This window comes from Liolophura sinensis, chromosome 8 (assembly GCF_032854445.1).
Source record: "Liolophura sinensis isolate JHLJ2023 chromosome 8, CUHK_Ljap_v2, whole genome shotgun sequence".
NCBI classification, from domain to species: Eukaryota; Metazoa; Mollusca; class Polyplacophora; order Chitonida; family Chitonidae; genus Liolophura; species Liolophura sinensis.
Genome location: NC_088302.1, coordinates 8,460,822 through 8,483,125, shown reverse-complemented (window position 1 = coordinate 8,483,125; position 22,304 = coordinate 8,460,822). Strand labels below are relative to the sequence as shown.

Here is a 22,304-nt window from a genome sequence, read left to right as displayed (position 1 = left end):
TTTAGATAGGCTTTTGGAAAGGCGAAAAATATTCGACATAATGATTGTGGAATCTCACAGTCACCATTGTAAGTAAGCGTCAAATTCACCTGTGTCACTAGCTGTACATATAGGTGCATATCGCAAAGTTTCAATATAATCTGCTAAATTTAAAAAAAATTGAATAGATAGTACATGTAATTTCTTTTAATTCATAAACTATAATCAGGATCGGCTTCACTGAAAACTGCTGGAAACTTCGTCTCCGGACAGTTATAACTTTCGCTCACAATATTTTAAAAGTTTAAAACATGTCTAAACAATTAAAATTCTTTAAATTCTACATCATTGACGTCTAATAAATTGCAAGTAACAGCACTGTATTTTATTTAATTCTACTCAAGGCATGGTGATTAGGGCGTTTAATTTGGTACAGTTTAGACTTAAACATTTACAGGAACAGTTAAAACAAACACCTAATGCTTAGTTTGCAATATGGGTACAAACAGTTCATTTATTCAAATGATTGTTCCAAGAAGTTTAACTGATCCAGGTTAACTTCTTCCGCCAAGGAAGATATTGCCTTTCAGCAACATGAAAGAAATTTAACGCAAGGCTTTAAATGAATTTTTGTTCACATGTTTACTAAGGAAAAATACATTTAATTTTGATGATCATCATTCTAGCGATTTTTCACAATTGACAAAAATGCTGTTTGCCCATTTGTGTGTGAGGCGGTATTTGTACATTTGACTGTTTCAAATGTTGGTCCTTTCAGATGGCATTCTAGTTCTATATGGCATTGTCCTAACGTTGTTAACCAGACAATGGTAGGTGGGAAGATCCTCATCCCGTTAAAAGCAAGTGGTCAGAACGTGCCTGTGATCAAACATCAAACAAAGTATACGTAGATTATGTAAACAAAGCTGACCTAGAAAACTAAAGGACATCTGACAGCGTTACATAACTTGCATGACCGACATGTACTACAAATACGCTCGTTTCCATATTTTACTTAAACGTATGTCATAAAGTACTACTTAAGACTTATGTTGCTTTCTTGCCTAGGGAACTATGCGCTTACGTGCTTTCTTGCCTAGGGAATCAAGTGTCTTTACATGTTTTTTTTTTCAACAAAACTATTGAATACTCGCCATACATTGATATGATCTACATTTTATCGTATGTTTGCAGAAGTTCAAATTTCAAAGCCACGTTGAACCACAGACACTCAACTAAATTGAAACCTATTGAGATATACAGACGTGCACAGTGACGCAAGTCAACCTTCATACTTGTGGGTCTGGTGTGCATTAACATTATAAGGCTATTAGGAAAACTATTGTTCTTGCTCAGAATATTTTCCTTCTCCTCTGACAACTTTTTTTTCCGTTTTGAGAGAAAATATCTTCAAAACTGGTAAAGGTAGAAAAACAAACTTGGCATTTTTAATAGGCAAAATATGATGCAGCTTTTGACGTTTAGTGCTGATTGGCCAGTCAAGTGATTTAGCAGCCATTTTAAATTTTATTGATAAGCTTAAACCATCTCTTTTGTGAATGGGCTGATGACCTTTGGATGAAATTTCGTTTGCAAGTATTAGGTGGATCGCCGTACTTATATTGTACAAAAACATTTTGTTTAGTACGCAAGTTGTGGTGTAACAAACCAATGAAATTAGCTTAAAAGTAGGTCAAGTCTAAAAACTGCTTAAAATGATTAAATAAACACACTGCCAATACTGCTTGACGCCTGGATTACAAATCTGTATAAGTTATGTTTGTACTTGGTATAGTTTTTAGGATATGACCAAAAAACATCAAAAATATAGCCACTAAAGCAGCGATGCCGGGGTTCAAGCGGGATGCCGGTCTATGTGATGTCACTTCGAGTTACCTTAAGGGAAGGCATGTATATTTTCATAGCTATTTTAATCAGAAAGCCTACATTCTTCGTAGCATTGTAAGTACACTGTATATCATATGTATGTAGATGTGTCAACCGGAGTAAATCGACCTCTGGGCAGTATTTGAAGGCGTGCACGTCCTCTCTTTTTTAACCACACGCAGCTCAACTATTTTCAGCATACACAGGGTACATGTATAGCGCTTTGCACTCAGTGATTTTCAGCTTTACAGCTGTAACAATTTTCTATGACGTGGCCGCTAAATATGGAGGAAATTGCGCTTTTTTCGCAATTTGCGGCAAAACTATACCTCGCGATCTGCCTAATGTCAATTTCCCGACGTCAATAATTTTCGACGTTCAACTGCCCAAGACAAATCAGCGTCATACCATACAGCTGGGAGGAGGTTAGGGTTTAAGTCCTTATGTAATTAGGTCTAGTCAGGGAAAATTTCGACAACATCTCCTCTACCATCCACTCTATTATATATGTAACTAAGTCCACGAGGTAGTCGCCATTTTCATTTCAAATTTCCATACACATTTTCTGCACACTTATATGAGATACTCATATCTTTCATATGAGAGCATAAGTTATTGGTCGAAAATAAACACATAACCAGATACAAGGCTTCGAAATTGTCAATGCGACAACTGTCACAGAGGCAGTTGGCCGGTCATTCGCATTCCCGCGAATAGATCGGCGAGCTTGATGATGCTGCTGTGCTCTGTCTAATGAGAAACTGCGATCCCTTCTCAGACTTATGATGCCTATTTGTAAGAAATAACGCAAAAAGCATGGCCCTTGTAACAGCAAGTCTATACTTCCATGTATAAATCCACGACCTGCGATCCACAGACTGAGTGCATTACTAATAGCTCGGCCGTTGTCAGAAAACGAACACCTGGACCAGGGCATATGTAGATATCTGTCAATCACCGGGGCCTGGTTAGCGTGTAGTAAAGAAGACAAGGTTTGCGCAACACAAAGCTGGCTTTCAGAAATACACACACAGCATTGGGTTGCAAAGGCACTGGGTAACCCAATCGCAACTGTAGTGCAAACCAGATAATCAAGAGAACATATACATGATACATATTCTTGGTAGCCATCCATACATTGCATTACACTATTCAACATTTATAAGTAAATGTGCCAAATGTGGTAAATCTGCCTTTGGACATTATTCAAAAGCGTGCAAGTATTGTTTATTGACGCAACAATTTTCACCATAAGTACAGTACATGTACAGCCCTTTGTATACTGCGATTTTCAGGTTTAAAGCTGTAACAGTTTTCTGTCACGTGATTTGAAAAAAATGGAGGAAATTGCGCTTTTACGAGTGTTGATCACAATTTGCGACAAAAATATGCACCGCAGGAAAAAATAAGACCGGATTTGTGATCAGGACGTCAAACTACATCGAGTGGCATATTTGCAATATTTCTACATTCATCCTAGTTACGAAAAGAGTGTATATGCATTATATAACATACTTTTGTAAATGTGCCAAAATATAGTAAATCGGCCTTTTGTCAAATTTGAAGCCCTGTATATTCTGTATTTATTAAGACAGCTTACAGATTTTCAGCATGCAGACACTACATATATAGTCCCTTCTACTCAGCAATTTTGAATTACAGCTTTATTAGTTTTCTGTTACGTGACCTACAGATATGGTGGAAAATTGCAAATTGCCCATTTGTCATGGCAATGTGCGACATAAATAGATCTTGAAGGGAAAAATACGACCAGATTCATGATCAGGACGTCAAATTACATTCACTTTACTCGTGCGGAATGTTTACTGTCTGATATGAATTATGTCTATTTTTTGCTCGTATTAGACAAACCTGGGATGTTTTCAGAAGAGCACAGTACTAATAGATTTGAACGACCTGTGGTGGGGAAAGTGGAAAGTTGTAGAGAATGGACGCTAAGAGCTGTGAGTACAGACCTCTTGGAAGCCGTATAACTGCATGCAGTTCTAGTTATATTTCATATCAATGTCTGTTAAATTTCTTGATGTATTTTTATGATCGTTGTTTAAGCTTTCCTTACAACAAAAAATGGATGAAAAACTTTCTCATTTATATTCACACTGTTCATTTATCGAGCATTCGTCACTAATGGCTTTCAACTTCTGCTCCGGGGCGCGTGGACCAGATTTGCGGCAAGGCGGTGTTTGCGACTTTCGCGAAGAAACATAGAGGTATTTTGAGCTACACAGCCGTGTAACTGTTATCTGTCTGAATGCATTTGGCTGAGTTAATGAAATTCTGTTTCTTCTACCGAGAGTTCTAAAACTTGTAGTATAAGGTCAAATCTCAGTTTGTTTACGTGACCTAGATATATATAGGCAATCACCACAAAGAACTGAAATCATTCTACATTTCCTGGGTACGCCGCTATATGCATGAAATAGTACTTGGGGCATGTAAATAGTACATTTTAAATTATCTGCGTCTTGATAAGGGTATATCGGGATTTAAACTTGCTTGATGAAACACTCGAGTTTGATGAAACATTCTAGCTTGGAAAAACACTTGAGCTTGAAAAAACACTTGAGCTTGATAAACACAACTCGAGCTTGATAAAACACTCGAGCATAAAAAACAAGCTTGCAAAAACACTCGACTTTAATAAAACAACCCTGCAAAAATACTCCAGTGTGATGAAACACTCGAGCTTGATGAAACACTCGACCTTGATAAAATACTAGTACCCGAGCTTGATAAAATACTCCAGCTTGAGAAAACACTCGAGCTTGATGAAACACTCGAGCTTGATGAAACACTCGAGCATGATGAAACACTCGAATTTTGTATAAGACTTCTAGAATAGATTCTGACAACGGCAACTTCATGGTCTTGAATATTTTGAGAAAATGCGCTTAGTCTATCACTCTTATCAACATTTAGACTGTAGAGTGTTAATGACGAAAATTGTATTCTGGCTCAGATTGTTCGACAAGTATCGACATACAATTAATTTGAGGCCCTTGAAAGGTTTAAGTATTTGATTTAGTTTGAAGATTTATTCGATCAGCATACTGGAAATCCCTTGTTGTTGACCCAGTTTCAGTTGACACTCTTCCCGTGTGTAATTTATGTTAAGTCACGATCGATTGGTTATTAAAAATGAACAATGTGAATTGAATATGGTTTATCGTCGGGTATATAGGTTTTACCAACTCAGGATTTACAGGCCATCCCGAGAGTGGGATGTGCCCCAGTAAATAAGATGCTCCACTCTAAAACGTTGGAAAGGTGCAACACTGTAATTTTTCAATAGTGCGTACATTATCGCCTTGTCCGTAAGATAATTTCGGTCGGTTCACGTCTAATGATATTTAAGTGTTTACCTAATGTAGAAATCTTTCCATGAAAACCAGCAAGTAATAACAGTAGATGTGAATCTCTACGTCAAAACCGACATTCGTATGCAAAACAGACATTCGTATACCAGCCATGAACTCAATTGGATGTTCCGGGCCAATTATCGCAAGGTCAATTGTCAAAAACGTTTAACAGAATCCATCAAAGACGAAATTATATAAAGTACGAAATTGGGACGGTAGCGTGTAAAGACAAGCTTTCAGTAGTTTTCTGGTGGAAAAATCCAAAAAATGGTCAATTATCCAAATCTTGTACCATACTAGTAAAATAGTTGATGATAATTAAATGTATTTTATCTAGAGCTGCTTCACCGAGACAGCTTAACGAGGTTAAGTAAGCCGCCCCTGTCTGAGCCATAAAATTTTTACTGGTCAACCAGTCGAAGGACTATCCCCTTAATGCTGAATGCCAAGCGAGAAAGTTACGCCTTTCTCTTTTGAAGGTGTTCGGTGTGACCGACCCAGGATTGACCCTGGTTCTACCGCCCCCGAAATGGGCGCTCCACCAAGCGGGGCCGGTACTTCGAGGCGAACGCTCTATTCATTAGGTCACCCCAGTGGTACCTGAAGTAACTGACAAGAAGGCCTTATTTCTCCATTTGCATGTATGCGTGTGATCATTTGCAAACTATCACACTGTGGTTGCTATTCTGATTTCAATCTCTATGCTGTACGTTTTTAACTATGTTTGAAACAAATTTTCAGTTTTGATGTTGGTTTATATTTATGGCAGAGATGTATGGATGGATGTATGCTTGGGGTTTTTTTACGTGGGACATTGTTTGAGTCAAATGACAACGGGGAGTCATTCGGTGATAAATATGAGTAGAATGCTCACATATAGACAGAATATGATATAGTGGTGACAATAAGAAAATCGATACCATGGTTATAGCATCTTTACCATAGAAAACTTGTAGTCAATTCGGACTTAGTACAAACATATGACGGTCGTGCTTGATAAACTTAGAAAGGCTTTAGGAAACTCTATAATGATTTTACGGTGTATATGTATCGTAGCGTTTATTCGAGACGGAACAATTTTTGAATACTTCATGTCGTCCGCATATAAGTGCTTTTCAGTATAGTAAGGACACTAAACCTGTGTAAAGAAAGAAAATAATTACCTCATAAGAGCTGGTAATGTGAAGCGGATGCAAGAGTGGCACAGTCAACCAAGCTGCCAGGGCGTTGGAGAAGAAAATGACCAAGGAAAAGGCCAAAACGTTGGGAATCCCGTATACGTACGCTTCGGCCGGATTTCCAAGAAGGAAAATAGACGACATGTACGTAACGACCAGTGAGAACGACACTGGAATCACGCTCATGTTCCGGTCGCCCACCAGGTATTTGGCCGTTGATTTTTGGCCACCTTTGGCCATTGCGTGATAAATTCCAATCCCCAGGGAGACAGCCGTTGTAGCTCCTGCAATAGCATAGTCTGCCGCGTGAATTGTAAATGTATTTCTCTCCATTCTGCTGGCGCAATGGAGAGTCTCTTACCCTGGAGAAGTTTTTATCCTACTTGTGAGCAATGAGAAAATTAATATCTACCTGTGTTCATCAAAACTGTGACTATGCATATCTAGCAGGTACAAACAAGTAAATTATACCAAAACGTGCTGTAATGCACACAAGGGATGTGATACCGTGAGCCCTGGCTATTGTCTACAGGTAGGGGAGGTGACACCGTGAGCTCTGACTATTGTCTGCAGGTTTTTGGAACACGCGCAGGCGCAAGCAAACCACTGATCACATACAGTTTTGTGTGGTTGACAGCTGTCGCTTGACATATAGGCCTACCCACTCGAGTGCTGCGTGATCGTGTGTGTCCATGTTACATACATACAGTGAAAAGTTTATTTACCCAAATAGCAATTAACAAAATGTTAAAAAGTTCACGTTACACAAAGTGAAATTTGATAATAAGGCTTTTAGTAGATGTCGATGTGACTACATGATGAACAGGTCGACCCCAAAGACACTATGACTCAAGAGTTTGTGTTTTAAAAGACATTTAAATAAGTCATTGTTTGGTTACACATTCCACAGCCTATGACGCAACTGCATTTAACACGAATGTCATTGTAGACGCAGAGCACAGAGAGTAAGATAGCAGCATCGACGACCGTGTGATAGCTGGCAAATGGTCACACGTAACCGGTGAAAATACGTCCTCTTGTCAATAATCTCTCAGTTTTGGGATTATTCTGACTGTTCATGTAGATGCATAAATAGTAGCAAATTACACGCCTCCTAGTACCATGCCTTACGCAGAAGTAGAGACAAAAAATGCAGTGCTGTTAATTAAAATTTACAAGACGTCACGGTCTAGAATTTTCAAAATTCTGTGTTGTCATCACATTTAACATACAATAACATTACAACAATTTAAAGGGATAAAAATGTCATTTGTTCCCCCGTTGATTCATGCAGGGCTGATAATACCGAGAAAACGTACCCGTGCAGCAATTTGACATTTTATATCCTGAAAGTTACCTTTCAGGACAGGCAATGTATCATACAGCGGGATACTTCGATGCTAATTTAAGGCCAGCATACATTGTTAACGGTGGGCAAAAAATAAACGTGAAGAAATCTTCAGATGGACACATGGAAAGTTATTTGCACATATGATCATCAATATATCTTCCTTTTTTCTTTGAGTTTTCTTTTTTTTTCTTGGTATGGTGATATTAGGGACCAGCTCTTGGTACATATCGTCTCTGCGTAATTAAGCCCTAAATGCAGATGTGGCTCATGTCCAACAAATATATTTGGACTTGGATTTCGTCCCGTTTTAAACCAGTACTTCAATCGTATTACTATGTATAATTTATTATCATAATTCAGAGATAAGGCATGTCTGTGGACTATACGCGCAGCTGTCATATGACTGAGACAGGGTTAAATACGACGTAAAACCCCAAGCAGACATACATGTATGACTTAATTCAGTAAACTACCTTATATTTAACAAAGGGTCTTTAAATTTGCACTTGTCAGTGAGGCATGGGTATTCATATTTAAAGTAAGGCCTATATGTGCAGGTGTTTTTTCCGATATAAGTATATAATGAGCAATACATTATTCTTCTGGCACATCCATCGTGTGATCAAAATGGTTGTACTTTTTATATGTCACAATTCTAATATTCACGAAGTAATCTACGATCTTTCTATGAAGCCTGCCTCGAATCGGGAGACCCGGGATCAAACCCGGGCCATACCCCAGACTTTAATAATTTATTGATTGATTAAGATTGGTACTTGTTGCTGCCTCGCTTGACGCCAAGCACTGTGAGGATAGAGCAAGTAAACATGACTGGTTGGGCAGACCTTTGGTTAAACAAATGGCCCATAGTAACTTATAAGAGGCACATGAATGCTAAACGACTGGACGTAAAGGATGTGGCAGACTATCAGGCAAAGCGAACAATTGGAAATAAACGGTGATACACGTTGTATACGCATTAGAGATGTACATGTAGATTGCTGGCAAACCTGATACAAAGTATATCACTGGCAATGTAGACATAACACACATATATTAGCTGTTTTATAGTCTACTTACATTGCTCCTTCGTTCCAGTGCTAAGTGGTAAAATGTTTCCAAACCTTGTAATACATTCGATGAATTACTGGTTTTAAATTTATTAAATTTATATTAGTATCATTGTTTAACGATTTTATCAATCTCGGGTGGGGCAGACCGTAAAGTGGTCTCTCGAGCGTCCTCCAGCGCATGTGACGCCCTCTACGCTCGGTTTGCATCGCTACCACCGCTAGCAAACTTTGTACAGAAATATCGAGTAATATTGAACGCAGTCAATGGGGCCACAGTGATGAAACAGGAAGTGATGTCAGAAAAGGCAAGAACTTCGTTTCAACCTTTCTTTCCAATGTGACTGTACACACATATATTCTCTTTACCTAAAGTATGCACAACGTGGTTTAACCAGCACGTGAAACAATTTCGTTGCTTATGAACGGCGAGAAAATGTATTTAGGATGGTTTTGAAAGCAGGGGTGACATACTGACTGGAGGACCTCAACGGCTCAGTTGATTGTCCAGCTCATGCTGGCTTCCTCTCCGGATGTACATGGGAAGGTCTGCAGCAACCTGCGGATGTTTCTGTCCGGTTTCCTCCCATCATAATGCTGGTCGCCGTTGTATAAGGGAAATATTCTTTAGTACGGCGTAAAACACCAATCAAATAAAAAAAAAAATAAAACATACTGACCGTGATCTTAACAAATATTCCATGGCCCAGATCTGTAATCATCTTGAAAATTCTCAGTCCCGGGTAAGGAACTGTCATGTTTACACATGAGGAAGTGCTTTGTGATGGTTATTCCAGTCCATCGGCCAACATTAATGTAACACAGTTGGTTTGATTGGCCGTCAGAGAGATGATGACTTCCTTTAGGTGACTTTGCAGATGAATTAATTGCTGTATCTGTGTAAGCCTACGACTATATACTACTTCTTTGTTTTTGTTTTTATAACAGCTTCTCGTTATATGACGTCGTAAGTAGCCGGTTAATTTTACTTTTCTAGCCGGATGGATGTTATTTCCGTATCCCGTTGCGAGATGATTACTACATGTAAACAGACCATCTGACAAATGTATAGATGTTCATCAAAACAGGGATAGAGATAAGGCATCTGACCCTAGCCGGAGTCGAGCCCGGAATCTCTGTGTCACAGAGCTACTGTGGAAGCCAAACATCTAATGTAATTTACCAGCCATCTATGTTTTTGGTTACGGCGTAAAATAACAATAAAATAAATAAATAAAGACAGAAATGCTGCCTTACCTCGTAAGCACTGGTGATGTTGAGCGGATGTAGAAGCGGTACGGTTATCCAGGCGGCCAGTGCGTTAGAAAATAGGATAACCAGCGAGAAAGACAGGACGTTCGGAACACCGTAAACGTAGGCCTCTGCGGGAGACCCCAACACGAATATAGAGGACATGTATGTCACAACGAGAGAGAAGGACACCGGGATCAAGCCCATGTCACGGTTACCAACCAGGTATTTGGAGGTAGAGTTTTGGCCACCTTTAGCCAAGGCATGGTAAAATCCTATCCCTAGAGATAAGGCCGTGGTAACCCCACAAACAGCATAGTCCGCCGGGTGGATAGTAAATGACTCTCGCATCCTAACTTTTTCAAGCTCAGTTTGTATACAATGTATGTTACTATGTTCACCCCATCCCTGTGATATGGCCATCATAGATACAGATAACACTATCAAAAACAGCCCACATCCAGGCTAACATCATTGTATAGATTTATCATTGAGAAGCAGAGTATAAAAAGTGTGTGATTTTTGTTTGTAGGTTAGCCTATCCTTGTTCCATGTAGCGAACCCATGATAATCTTGCTTTATTACAGTGTAGATATCTCCATCTCTGTCTAAGCCATGGAGCTTGAATAGGCTTGTCGAGAACAGTCACAATATTGTTACTCCATCATTAACGTTCCTAAACAGCGGTATTTTAACTAGTCTTGGTTCATGTGTAGCAGACTTTCAGGTGCAGCTGTTAGCATCAAACTGGGGTCAAAATGTCCCTTTGATGACAATAGCCTCTGTGTTATGTAGGAGACAGACTTAAGATTCAAGTTTGTCTGAATTTCTTACACATCTTTGAACAATTAACCACTCATTCAATATAGGAGCTCACATCCAGCTTAACATCATTGTATAGTTTTAATGTACGTTTGATATGTAACGTACGCGTACGGGTATCATTTTAAGAGACACCGAAACGCTTTCGACACACTCGCAACCACTTCACGATTTAATTTTTCTCTGACATGGTGAACCAGTGGAAATGCTGCACTCCACACTGTCAAAATTTTAGAGAAGAAAACAAACCCCTGAAATCTGTTCACACTGATTTAGTTGTCAATGAGAAACTATTATTTCAGATACTAGCAATTTGATTGTTTCTCTTAGCTAAGGAAAACTGGTACAACTTAATTTCTCTTTTCTATTCTTTCTCAGTAAGCACGCAGGAATAAAAAATCCCTGAAACTGCAAACGAAATGGGAATCTTTTTTTACAGCCTCACAAAATATTTATTTATTTGACTGGTGTTTTACGCCGTACCCACGAATATTTCATTTGTACGTCGGGGGCCAGCATTATGGTGTGAGGAAACCAGACAGAGCCCGCTCATCCGCAGGTTGCCGAAAAACCTTCCCCAGCAATAGCAGGACTCGAAATCAACTCTTACCAACTCGGCCACGGAGTCCATGCGTCACTAAGTATTGCATTGTGCTGGTGGAGAAGGGTAAGTTACTCTAGAAAATAACACATCTACAAAGTAAACATGAATAAACGCGAAACCTTCACCTCAGTTTGAAAAGAATGAGAACGAGAAAGAAAGAAATTACATGTTGGGCATTATGGACGAGTGTAAGGCTCTCAACTCCGTTCTCATGTACTGCATAGGGACATGATAATATGACGGTTGCTATGAAATCCCAGACGTGGGCCAGTGTAAATTCTAGACAGGCTTACGTCATACTTCCCGACTGCAGGGAGTTGTTAGTGTGGTGTGCAAATAAACCCAACCAGGTGTGCACTTTACGTGACACAATGCAGTCTCGCGAGATCTACCATATACAATAATGAAACATTTCATAATACTGCTCAATTTCCCGTGAATTGGGGGAGTAAAAGTTACTTCCCTTGAACTGCTGTCCGAATAAGCACACAGGATATCCTTCAGAGCTCGAGTTCAATTTGGGGTTCAATCTTTCACACGAATAGATGAGAGATTATGCGTGACCAGAAAACGAGAGCAAACTCCTGATAAAAGAGGATGTGTGAATCCCAGTGTAAGCATAAATGGGTATCGAAAGAGTTCTAAGTTGATTAACATTTAAGGTTCTCTGAATACAAAAACACAGGTCTAAAATCTGCATGCATGTATGAGGAAAGAAGACTTCAGTCCTCAGTGATATACGAAAAACATTCGTCCTGGAGAAAAAAAATCCATATTGCCATATAAACTCGACAACCAGAAGTATAGAATAAATGCCTTTTACTTGAAAATTATTATATCCAAAATGTTCATGTGATAAATGAGGGATAGGCCTTTCTACACTAAGATGTTCAGTTGATAAATGAGGGATAGGCCTAGCTACACTAAGATTTTCAGCTGATAAATGAGGGATAGACCTATCTAAACCAAGATGTTCATGTGATAAATGTGGGATAGGCCTATCTACACTAAGATGTTCTTACGATAAATGAGGGATAGTCCTATCTACACTGAGATGTTCATGTGATAAATGAGGGATAGGCCTATTTACACTAAGATGTTCTTCGAAAGTGAGACGTTGGCGAGTTAGTTCCTATTCTGGCGCTTTCCTCCGGTCACTTCCATGTTCTCTACAAATACACGCCGTCGTGTGAGGGATGTATTCTTCAAAACACCTATCAAACAGTCATCGAGTGTTACAAAGTGAAGGTAGAATAACTGAACCGCTCCTGTTTATTTTTAAAGTCACGTTTTACATTCTCCATTGTGTCGTAATTCCTCACATGTAACAAAGCAGCACATGTAACAAGTACTGTGCCAAATCTTTTAGAGTCTATACATTTACGGCTGCCATGCGCAGATCAGTGTTACGCTCGCCAGTCTTTCTCAACAATCCATGATCGGCAATGGTAAATACAGACTCAGATTTAGAGATGTATGAAGAGAGATGTCAGTTCCATTTACAAAGGAAGATCAATGGATTTCACTAAAATGTTATACGTTACACAGTTAGAAATATATGTAAACAAACGTTGTTTTTTCTGCATTCTTGTTTACTCTTAATCTCTTATTGACAAAAGTGGGTCGTAAACCTTAGCTTTCAAGGCCGATAACCGTGTCTTCAAGTTATAACTGATCTTTCTGTTAATTGTCTCCCTTTATTTAATTATGTGAGTCGACGAATGACAAGTAACAGGTATATGACGGCAATTTATTTACACAATAACAACGCAATACAAAAGTCATCATAAGTAACAAGAATGCTCACGCACTATTGACACAATAACACAAAACATAAATCCCCATGTGTAACAGGCAAGATGACGATATTTTTACACACTAACACAGTACAAAAAAATCACAATTAACTGGCATGATCACACATTATTTGTACACTATCACAGTGTATATATCATCATATGTATGATTACGTCTTATTTGCTCACTACCACGGTACAAAAGTAACCACATGTAACAGACATGATCATGCATTACTGATATCATAGCACGGTGCATAAATCATCATATGTAGCAGGTATGATGGCGATTTATTTACACACTAACACAGTGCAAATGTCATCACATGTAACAGGCATGATCATACATTATTGATACAATAACCCTGTACATAAATCATCATATGTAACAGACATGATCACGCATAACTGATACTACAGCACAGTGCATAAATCATGATATATGTTAGAGGTATGATGGCGATTTATTTGCACCCTAAAACACACACTGTACAAAAGTCATCATATGTAACAGGCATGATCATATATTATCGATACAATAACAAAGTAAATAAACCATCATATGTAACAGGTATGATGGCGATTTACACACTAACACAGTGCAAATGTCATCAGACATGTAACGCACATGATTATACATTATTGATACAATAAAACAGTACATAAACCATCATGTGTAGCAAGTATGATGGTGGCTTATTTACACACTACCACACTGCATAAATCATCACATGTAACAGGTGTAAAAACGATGTATTTACTGATTAACACGAACATAAATCATCATTTACATATGACAGCATGAAAGTTGACTTACTAAAACTCCAAACACAGTACATAATTCGTCATATTTATCAGATACAATGACAACTTCCTGATACACTGTTAAAGCACATTAAAAAATCATCACAAGGTTACATATTTAACTGACGAGTAAGATTCAACTCACAATTCAAAACTGACATTACCTAGATAAATCATTTTTCAAACAAACATAATAAATCATCAACATAATAAGTCATCATAAATCATTCGTAGCAATTCTTGCAAAAGATAAACATAAATCAAACCCAAGACTAAACCTGAAAAACCCGTTTAAGCAGGGAAACAAAATACTTCCTTATTAAGTCCTGCTGAAGTCCCTTATAAGTGACTATAACAATATAACAAAAGATATTATGCGGTAGTGTAAATACAGGGTCTGCGAGTAACCATGTCAACTCATTTCCACTCGGTCTCTTTATCAATTTCTGATCTATTTCTGAAGGGTTTTTTTTCTCGAGTGAAGGGAAAGCATACAGAATATAAAAAGCATTGGAGGTCTGCAACGCTTAATGTTGAAACTAATGATGCTGCTATATTTTAGGACGACAAGGCTTTGCTGTAGGCCTACATAACGGAATGTTCAATATTGGAATGGTCTTATTTACACTGCTAGCATACGACTATATCAATAGGTCTGTGGCCCATAAAAACCTCACTCCAGCATTCAAGCATTTAACTGCATTCACTTCAATCAGGAAAATTTTTTTAAAAATGTATATAATTTTCAGTGTATTTTCCCATGATGTTTATTTTAATTTCTTTATATTTTATTTTAAGCACTAATTTCCCAAGGAAATACAAAGTACAAAACAATTTGTTCCAGTCTGAAAGACTAAAACATTTAGATACATCCTGTATACAAGCCTAAAAGTTAACAAACTAAACCTCTTAAGAACTGCCAAATGTGTTAGAATTTTTCGGTGAGGCTAAGCATTTTGGTATTTCTGAATTTTTATGAAAAGTGTGGTAGTGGATAAGGTTGGACTTCAGCAGGCTGACTTTAAGATGACTATCTGCAGGGCGACGGGCGACGGAATTCAATCTTCTGTCTAAATCCAACTTTCTGTTAACATCTTGTCTGACAACATAGACAAAAACCATACCTAAAACAAGACAGGCAACCACTGGAATCACAAAAATGAAAACGTAAAACATGATTCCTGGACTACAATGAGTTTTTAGGACAGTATCCGCTCCCCCATTTATAAAACTTGATACAACAACAGTGCTCCGCGAGTGAAACGGTATAGAAAACTGGCAATGCTGTGTGACGTCACAGAATTCTACAGCTTTCTTGACGTCATAGTTGGTCCTGTTTAGAGTAAAGGTCAGATCAACCCACGTTGCAGATTTTGTTGCAGTAAAGATGAAGTAAATGTGTCCTGAGTTTTTTGATTTCATTTCAACCGACCGACATTTTTCGCGATTGATCTTCCCGCTCTGAAAACAGTTTGATGGTGACTTGTGTTTAGTCCAGCTCTGAAACGCCTTCTCGCCTTCGATAGCACAAAAGTTGAGATTGTAGTCGGGACAGATTTTCAGTTTCATCACAGAACCTTTCAACAGTAAGAGACTTTTCTCGACAGGCTTGTTATTTTGTACAAAGACAGTTTCTGTCCACATGTGGCGAGTCTTGACGTCCTGGTTTACAACAGGTTGTTGGTCGAACAAGTATGCCGTAAATCGGCTCGTAGAGTCCAGGTCAAACTCACTGCAGAAGGCAGCTGACCGATTGTCGACAACACGAAGAATGTCAGTCGGTGAGAGGTGGAAATTCCGATCTCGATAGTAACCATACTGTATCACAGATACAACTAGGACGGCAAGGAAAAGTACGCAAGCGCAAAAAGGGACAACACGTAACGTCCATGGCAAAGAATTCTGACACGGTCCACAGCAGAACAATACGCAGAGCATGCCAACAAGGCTACAGCACTCAGACCCGAAGGACGGGAACTCTGGACACTCACGATTTGCAAACTGGTCTCGGCTTTTGTTTTCTGTCCAGGGTTTCCACGTTTCAGGGGATCCATTTGCTGCCCTGTCCATCTTTGTCATCATTCTGTCAACTTTTATTTTCGATCTATCCATCTTTATTATCCTGAATCAGACAAAAGATCTGAATTATTTCAAGTCTCTATTCGAATCACGAAAATATAGTTCAACGATAACGGCAGATATAGCATACGAGATCTTCTTACATGATGAAAAGTTACAAGAAGTTACAATAATACAAACGTAATGAAAGATGAAAAGACAGAGAGAGATAATTAGCGACTTCCAAGCCCTAAATTGAGCTTCAACACACACAAGTGGTTTTAAATGCATTTAATTCACAAAATCGTGAACCAGTCAACGAGGCAAGTTTATGCCAACTGTACAATAAGCTCGTCAACCTAATGTACCCTACACGCTAAGTCTCAATTAAACAACTGAGTAACAATTCAATATTTTATACCATTTCACATCCTTTATAAGCATTATTCTATTTAGCTGATAAATTACTATGCGTAGGTACATGCATGTAGATCCACTCAGTACTGGTTATTGTAACGCACTTCCTCAATTTAGGCCGCGAACAAGTGACTAACGGAGAGGTGTGTTCGAATCCGGTAGCATTCAGACTGCTTGTCAAGTACTAAGTGAGCTGCAGTGATATCGTGCACGGTCCACCCACTTTCCTCCACCCATTAACCAGTCAGCGGTTATGAACATTAAGTAGGCGATCGTGAGTAGGCCAACAGAGCAAATAAGCTCTTATCGCGTAAGTATAAATATAGTAAGAACACCCCACCTCTAGACATTTAAGTATAGCAGTCCAATTACAGGCTGTTCATAAATTAGGCAAAGTAACTGTTAAAAATAATATATTCATTTCCATAAATGCATGCTGAATACACTTTGGCAAGTAATTTGACTGTGTTTACATGTACATGTAGATCTGCAACTGAAAGACCAGCTGTATGAATAAAGAAATCCGTGAAATTCTGCGAGAAGTCATAATCAAGGACCCCCTCACCCCCACCCCCCAACCACCAACCTCAATAACCCCCCCACACACACACCTCACCCTGCCTAGACTGATACACGGATTCATAGCCGAAAAAGGTGAACGTCTGCCTAGCGTGTTAGCATGTAAAAAAAACTCCACTACTATAGCTCCATCTGTCGTCATCAGGTTTCAAATGCTTTCCAAATGTATGTTTTGAAAAAGGCAACTGCCACTTTAAAGCAAACAAAGCAAAGGATTTAACTACCTGTATAGTATTTTTCCCCAGCCCACATGCACGGGGAACTTTTTTTTTTTTTTTTTTTTTTTTTTTGATTGGTGTTTTACGCCGTACTCAAGAATATTTCACTTATACGACGGCGGTCAGCATTATGGTGGGTGGAAACCGGGCAGAGCCCGGGGGAAACCCACGACCATCCGCAGGTTGCTGACAGACCTTCCCACGTACGGCCGGAGAGGAAGCCAGCATGAGCTGGACTTGAACTCACAGCGACCGCATTGGTGAGAGACTCCTGGGTCATTACGCTGCGCTAGCGCTTTAACCGACTGAGCCACGGAGGCCCCCACGGGGAACTCACAGGAATATGTCCATTTTTACCTGGTGTATACCCTTTAAAACATCTATGGGTGTCTGTACATGTTGAGGAAAATCCCTAATTTATTCGCTTCTATACCAAACCCTTACGCTTTACGTACAAAACTGTTGACGTCACAGCCATGTACAATATCAGGCAAGTACATATCACAGTATCATTCAATTTGGACTAACATTGAAATAATTTCGAAGCAAATGTAGATCTTTTTTAATGAACATGGCAAGCTTAGTGTGTGTTAACATTGAAAACAATACTTCACTGCCGGAGATGGTCTCTCCCTGGTTTATTATATATGTATCTGTTTGTTTTGTTGACGTGTAATGTCTGGAAATGGGAACGACTTTCAGGATCACGGCTCCGTTATTTATTGTGATAAGTGTTGGATTCTGTATACAAATATTTTACGACATGACCTTGCATTGTCAAGTATGCTTGACGCAGCCCAGAATTACATGTAACTTCCATCTTTCACCAGGTTCCGGAGAAACCTCCGCTCTTAAAACCGCGACAGCGAGACTTGGATTCAAACCCTTGATCGCCATAATAAGGGTGAAATATTTTCGACGTGGTTTAAGCCATAATCATTCGTTCAATCCAGCACACAACCGTCAAGGACCGCCGAAGGTCACTAGACCTACAATTATTGTAGTGGGATACATTTGTTTATAAAGGTTGCAAACGATCGCGCATAAAAGAAAATCGTCAGATTTTGGCACTCTCAAGGAAAATTTGCTTTCTGTTTGCTTCCTGGTTAAACGTGACATAGAATTTCATCTAAGTATCCACAGCGTTTGTTATGGTCATGTGGTCGGTCAGATCCGGCTATGAATGACTGGACATTTTCGGGGAAAATAAAAAAAGTGAAAAAGGACGTCAGACTATTATAATACTAGACTTTGTGTTACGATATCAAATATCAAAAAACTTTGGCAACTTTTTTTCATTTACAAAATTCATATATGGGTTTTTTTGAATTACATACATTTTGGTTTAACTGTAGTCCATTCTCTCATTTGTTTTTAATTTAGAAAATGTAGATGTGTGTATACTCATCACTTTTTCTTAGTTCAGACTGATTCTTTTATATAATAAAAATAAACTTTTTTCTTTTAGTTAACAAAAGTTTATTTTATCTAACAAATGCAGTAATACGGCAAATGTGAAGAAACTTAAAAGTTGATTGCCCTATAAGAGGACATTGTATTTTTGATGGGTACGTGTCATTTCTGTTGTTTCGCTTAGATAACCTAAAACCACATATATCTATTGAGCTATATTCGCTTGCTTCTATGAATTATTTACATTTACTTTTCTTTTATTTTTTGTACAGTGGGGATTAAAGTTTGGTGTTATTGCATACATTTTTTTCGTTTGACTGACGTGATGTAAGTACTCTATCACATAGCCAATTTCAAAACGTAATACATGTACTTCCACTACCGTACGTTATATCTTGTTTCCTTTCCCACCAGAGCTCCAATCTTTCATCTCAATTTTTGTTAAAATTCGTGACTTCAAGCCGTACAGTTTGCTTTTTTAATCTGCACACTTTGGTAAAATATTTCGTAACAAATTAAACAACTACATAGCGTGGTTACCACTCGTTTCTTCAACGTAATTCTTAAAGTACGTTAAATCTGTAGACGTAAACATTGAACAGATCCCCAGGCTGTACATACACTATAATGGGCCGACTATATCACCCTGTCTAATGTCATCAACACCACTGGCAGTATAGTTGTATAAGGTTTTATGTTTTGGCTAACCTACAACTTTTATCAAGTAACCCTGGATTTTTCCACTAGAGCTACGTGTTTTGTTGTGTAGCGGTATAGAAGAAAAATACTCCGCCTAGAAATTCAAATACCCTGGTGTTTCTTACGTCAAGGGAACTTCCTTGTTAAGACGACAGGTAAACGTGACAAGAAGACGACAGAGGTAAATTCACAATCCGTGACCCCAGGGGCTTACAGTAGACATACATAGGTGTGTATGTTTGTACACTGCTATTTGCCTGTTATAGGGGTACATATTTATAGGGGTTGGATTTCTCATGAACTAGAGTTTTCCCTATATTATTTCTGTTTTCGTCTCGTTTATCTCTGATTTAGTTAATTATTCCAAGCATGTTAACAAGAGATTATTATTTGATTTTCTCTTGCATTAGGGGGTATTTCCTTTTATTCCTTCAGGATTTCTTGAATTTCACAATATAACGGCCTATATGAGTTATGAAGGCCCACACGTACAGGGTAATAGTTAACACAAGAGTAGCGTCAGAATTTACACAGTCTAAATATACCATTACCTGTCACTTGTAACCCATGAATCGTGACGATTATTATGCGTCTATGAATTATCAAAAAATAATTTACAACTATAATTATCTAACAACCGAAACAACAGACCTCGAAGTATCAGTAGATTTGGCGCATAGACTTTAAATGCGCATAATATATTTTTTTTTTCATTTCAACGGAATTCCTGGCTATTATATACCAACCCCAAAAGAACCGAACAAGAAATATTTTTTAAAAAAGCAATCTGTGGATAGTCATAGGTTTCTCCCAGGAAATTAAGAATTAAATATTTTATAGGCTTCCCAGCACTATTTATCACGTCCTTAATATAGGCTACAGTTCACGTGACCTGTTTAACGTTTCTAGTGTCATTTCAAGTTGGATAATTTTCTATCATTAAAGTAAACAAATTTATTCAAAAGGGTTAAAGGGTTGGTTATTATTTTTTAACTAAGAGCGTTGGAAGAGTAGCCATCGTTTCTTTCTTTGTTTTTTCAGATCGCGGGAATAAATGACAAATAAAAATGAGATACGAACCTCAAGGTATTGTAGTGCTATGCGGTCAGCAGCTTCTCTCTGCTAGGTTTGTCTGGCAATACCGCAGTCTTGCTTTACTACTTGCTTTAAAAGGGCAGACTATAAAGCTCTATCACTTACCTCTACAAAAGCCGCTATTTGTAAAAGTCCTAACAAATGATTGCTTCTGAGAAGTTCCAGTTTTTTAAATCCAGGATGTTCACACTGTCCTGGACACCAAATGTAAAGAGCCCACTGATTGGCTGTTCACTTTTCGCCGGGAAATCCCCAGATTGTCACATGATAACCTCGGATATCAGTAAAAACCGGCGTGTAGATATATCGGTCATTAATTATAACGAGAGGTTTATAATCGGGACATACGTATGACATGTAATTACACAATTACTGGATTCTCCGATCCCTTCTTCCTTCTTTATCGGAGAATAGTGTACAATGAGATTTTTTTCAGAATTTTGTCCAATTGATTCCATTTTGTTTTTTTATTTATGAAATGACGATGGGAGTAAATAATTGGTTATAGGTCCAATATGACGAGTCAAAATAGTTAGCTGTGAATTGTGTACTAAGTAAAATTTAGTATACTTGTGCAGTTTGTGCATATGTCATTTTGCTATACGCAGGGAGCGTTCACCTATATTCGAGCATGCCTATGCAGTATAAACGCGCTACGTGTATTTGTACACATATCAAGCGACACACAAAACTACTTTGATATGATGTAACAGGAAGGCTACGGTGGTTGAAAATTAATCTCAGTGGCCGTAGGTGTGGGTACCTCCACTGTATCTCCACTGTGTGTTGTAAACAACTTCCGGGTCTCACACGGGTTTTCCGAAAGATAGAAAAAACATATATCCAGAGAAGTATTTTGTGAACCACACGTCATGGGCGGTTTTCGTATAGCGAGCTACTGCAAGGCTGTAACATTGACTCTGTCCTCTCTCACAAGCCGGTAACGGGGGTATTTTGTTTGCTTTTCGTGTCATGATTTATAGCGGTTTGGCTATCATGTGCACTTTACCAACCATGTCAACTTCACCAGGAATTATGAAAAAAAGGACGATAAGCGAGAATTGCACAGGGAAGTACTTTATGAAACTCCAATCGCTAGGAATGTTTATGTGTTTAACTGTACTAAACTACCAGTGCAAATATTTATATGTACATTTAAGTATAAAATGACTTCTTTGGTGTAAACACTGTTGGATAGACGTGTGTATGCCATGACTTGTTGAAGTGGTTGGTGCACATGTATGTATTCGCCTTGATGAATATGTATTCGCCTTGAATAAAATCACCACACAGGATATACTTGAAGTTGAATTGCAATCAAATTATGCGTAACTGACATACACATAAATAATTGAACAACTTACAACTAGCATGGTACACAATTAGGATAACGATTAAATGTAGGCACACTTAACATTCATTACGTCATTTTTACATCATTACAAATTACTTTCTTAACATGACTCTGTGGTAAAGTGTTTTTGTATATGTACAGGGCTGCCTTAGTTCTTTGTGTTTTGCGTTGAACGCTGTTTTGGAATTGGTCTTGCGATCATTGCCCTGTAACGTCCACTATAGTTGATGATTACGACCCCTCCATCTAACGGTGTTTAGGTTGGAGAACTTACTGTCAGGAAACAATAAAGCTCGTTAAAATTATTTGAAAAGACGTTTGCATGTGACAACGTTCTCCAAAATACATC

At 38.4% G+C, this 22,304-nt stretch overlaps 2 protein-coding genes across 2 annotated transcripts in view; both read right to left on the bottom strand.

Annotated features, from left to right (window-relative positions):
- LOC135472528 (sodium/iodide cotransporter-like) overlaps positions 1-10,447 on the bottom strand; it is a 44,096-nt gene extending 33,649 nt beyond the window's left edge. Inside the window, exon 1 of the mRNA XM_064752072.1 lies at positions 10,103-10,447. Within this exon, the coding sequence (XP_064608142.1) occupies positions 10,103-10,447 (345 nt within the window). The remainder of the gene's footprint in view (positions 1-10,102) is intronic.
- Positions 10,448-13,253: 2,806 nt separating this feature from the next.
- LOC135472923 (uncharacterized) lies at positions 13,254-20,722 on the bottom strand. Its single transcript, XM_064752655.1, has 2 exons — positions 20,587-20,722; positions 13,254-16,244 (listed from the first exon to the last, which is right to left on the bottom strand). Exon 2 carries the CDS (start codon positions 16,232-16,234, stop codon positions 15,032-15,034), a length of 1,203 nt encoding a protein of 400 aa, XP_064608725.1. The 5' UTR covers positions 16,235-16,244; positions 20,587-20,722; the 3' UTR covers positions 13,254-15,031.
- Positions 20,723-22,304: the final 1,582 nt, after the last annotated feature.

Bases quoted from the DNA above. Each gene is read 5' to 3' on its own strand.
- LOC135472923 (XM_064752655.1), bottom strand. From the start codon at position 16,234: ATGGATAGATCGAAAATAAAAGTTGACAGAATGATGACAAAGATGGAC.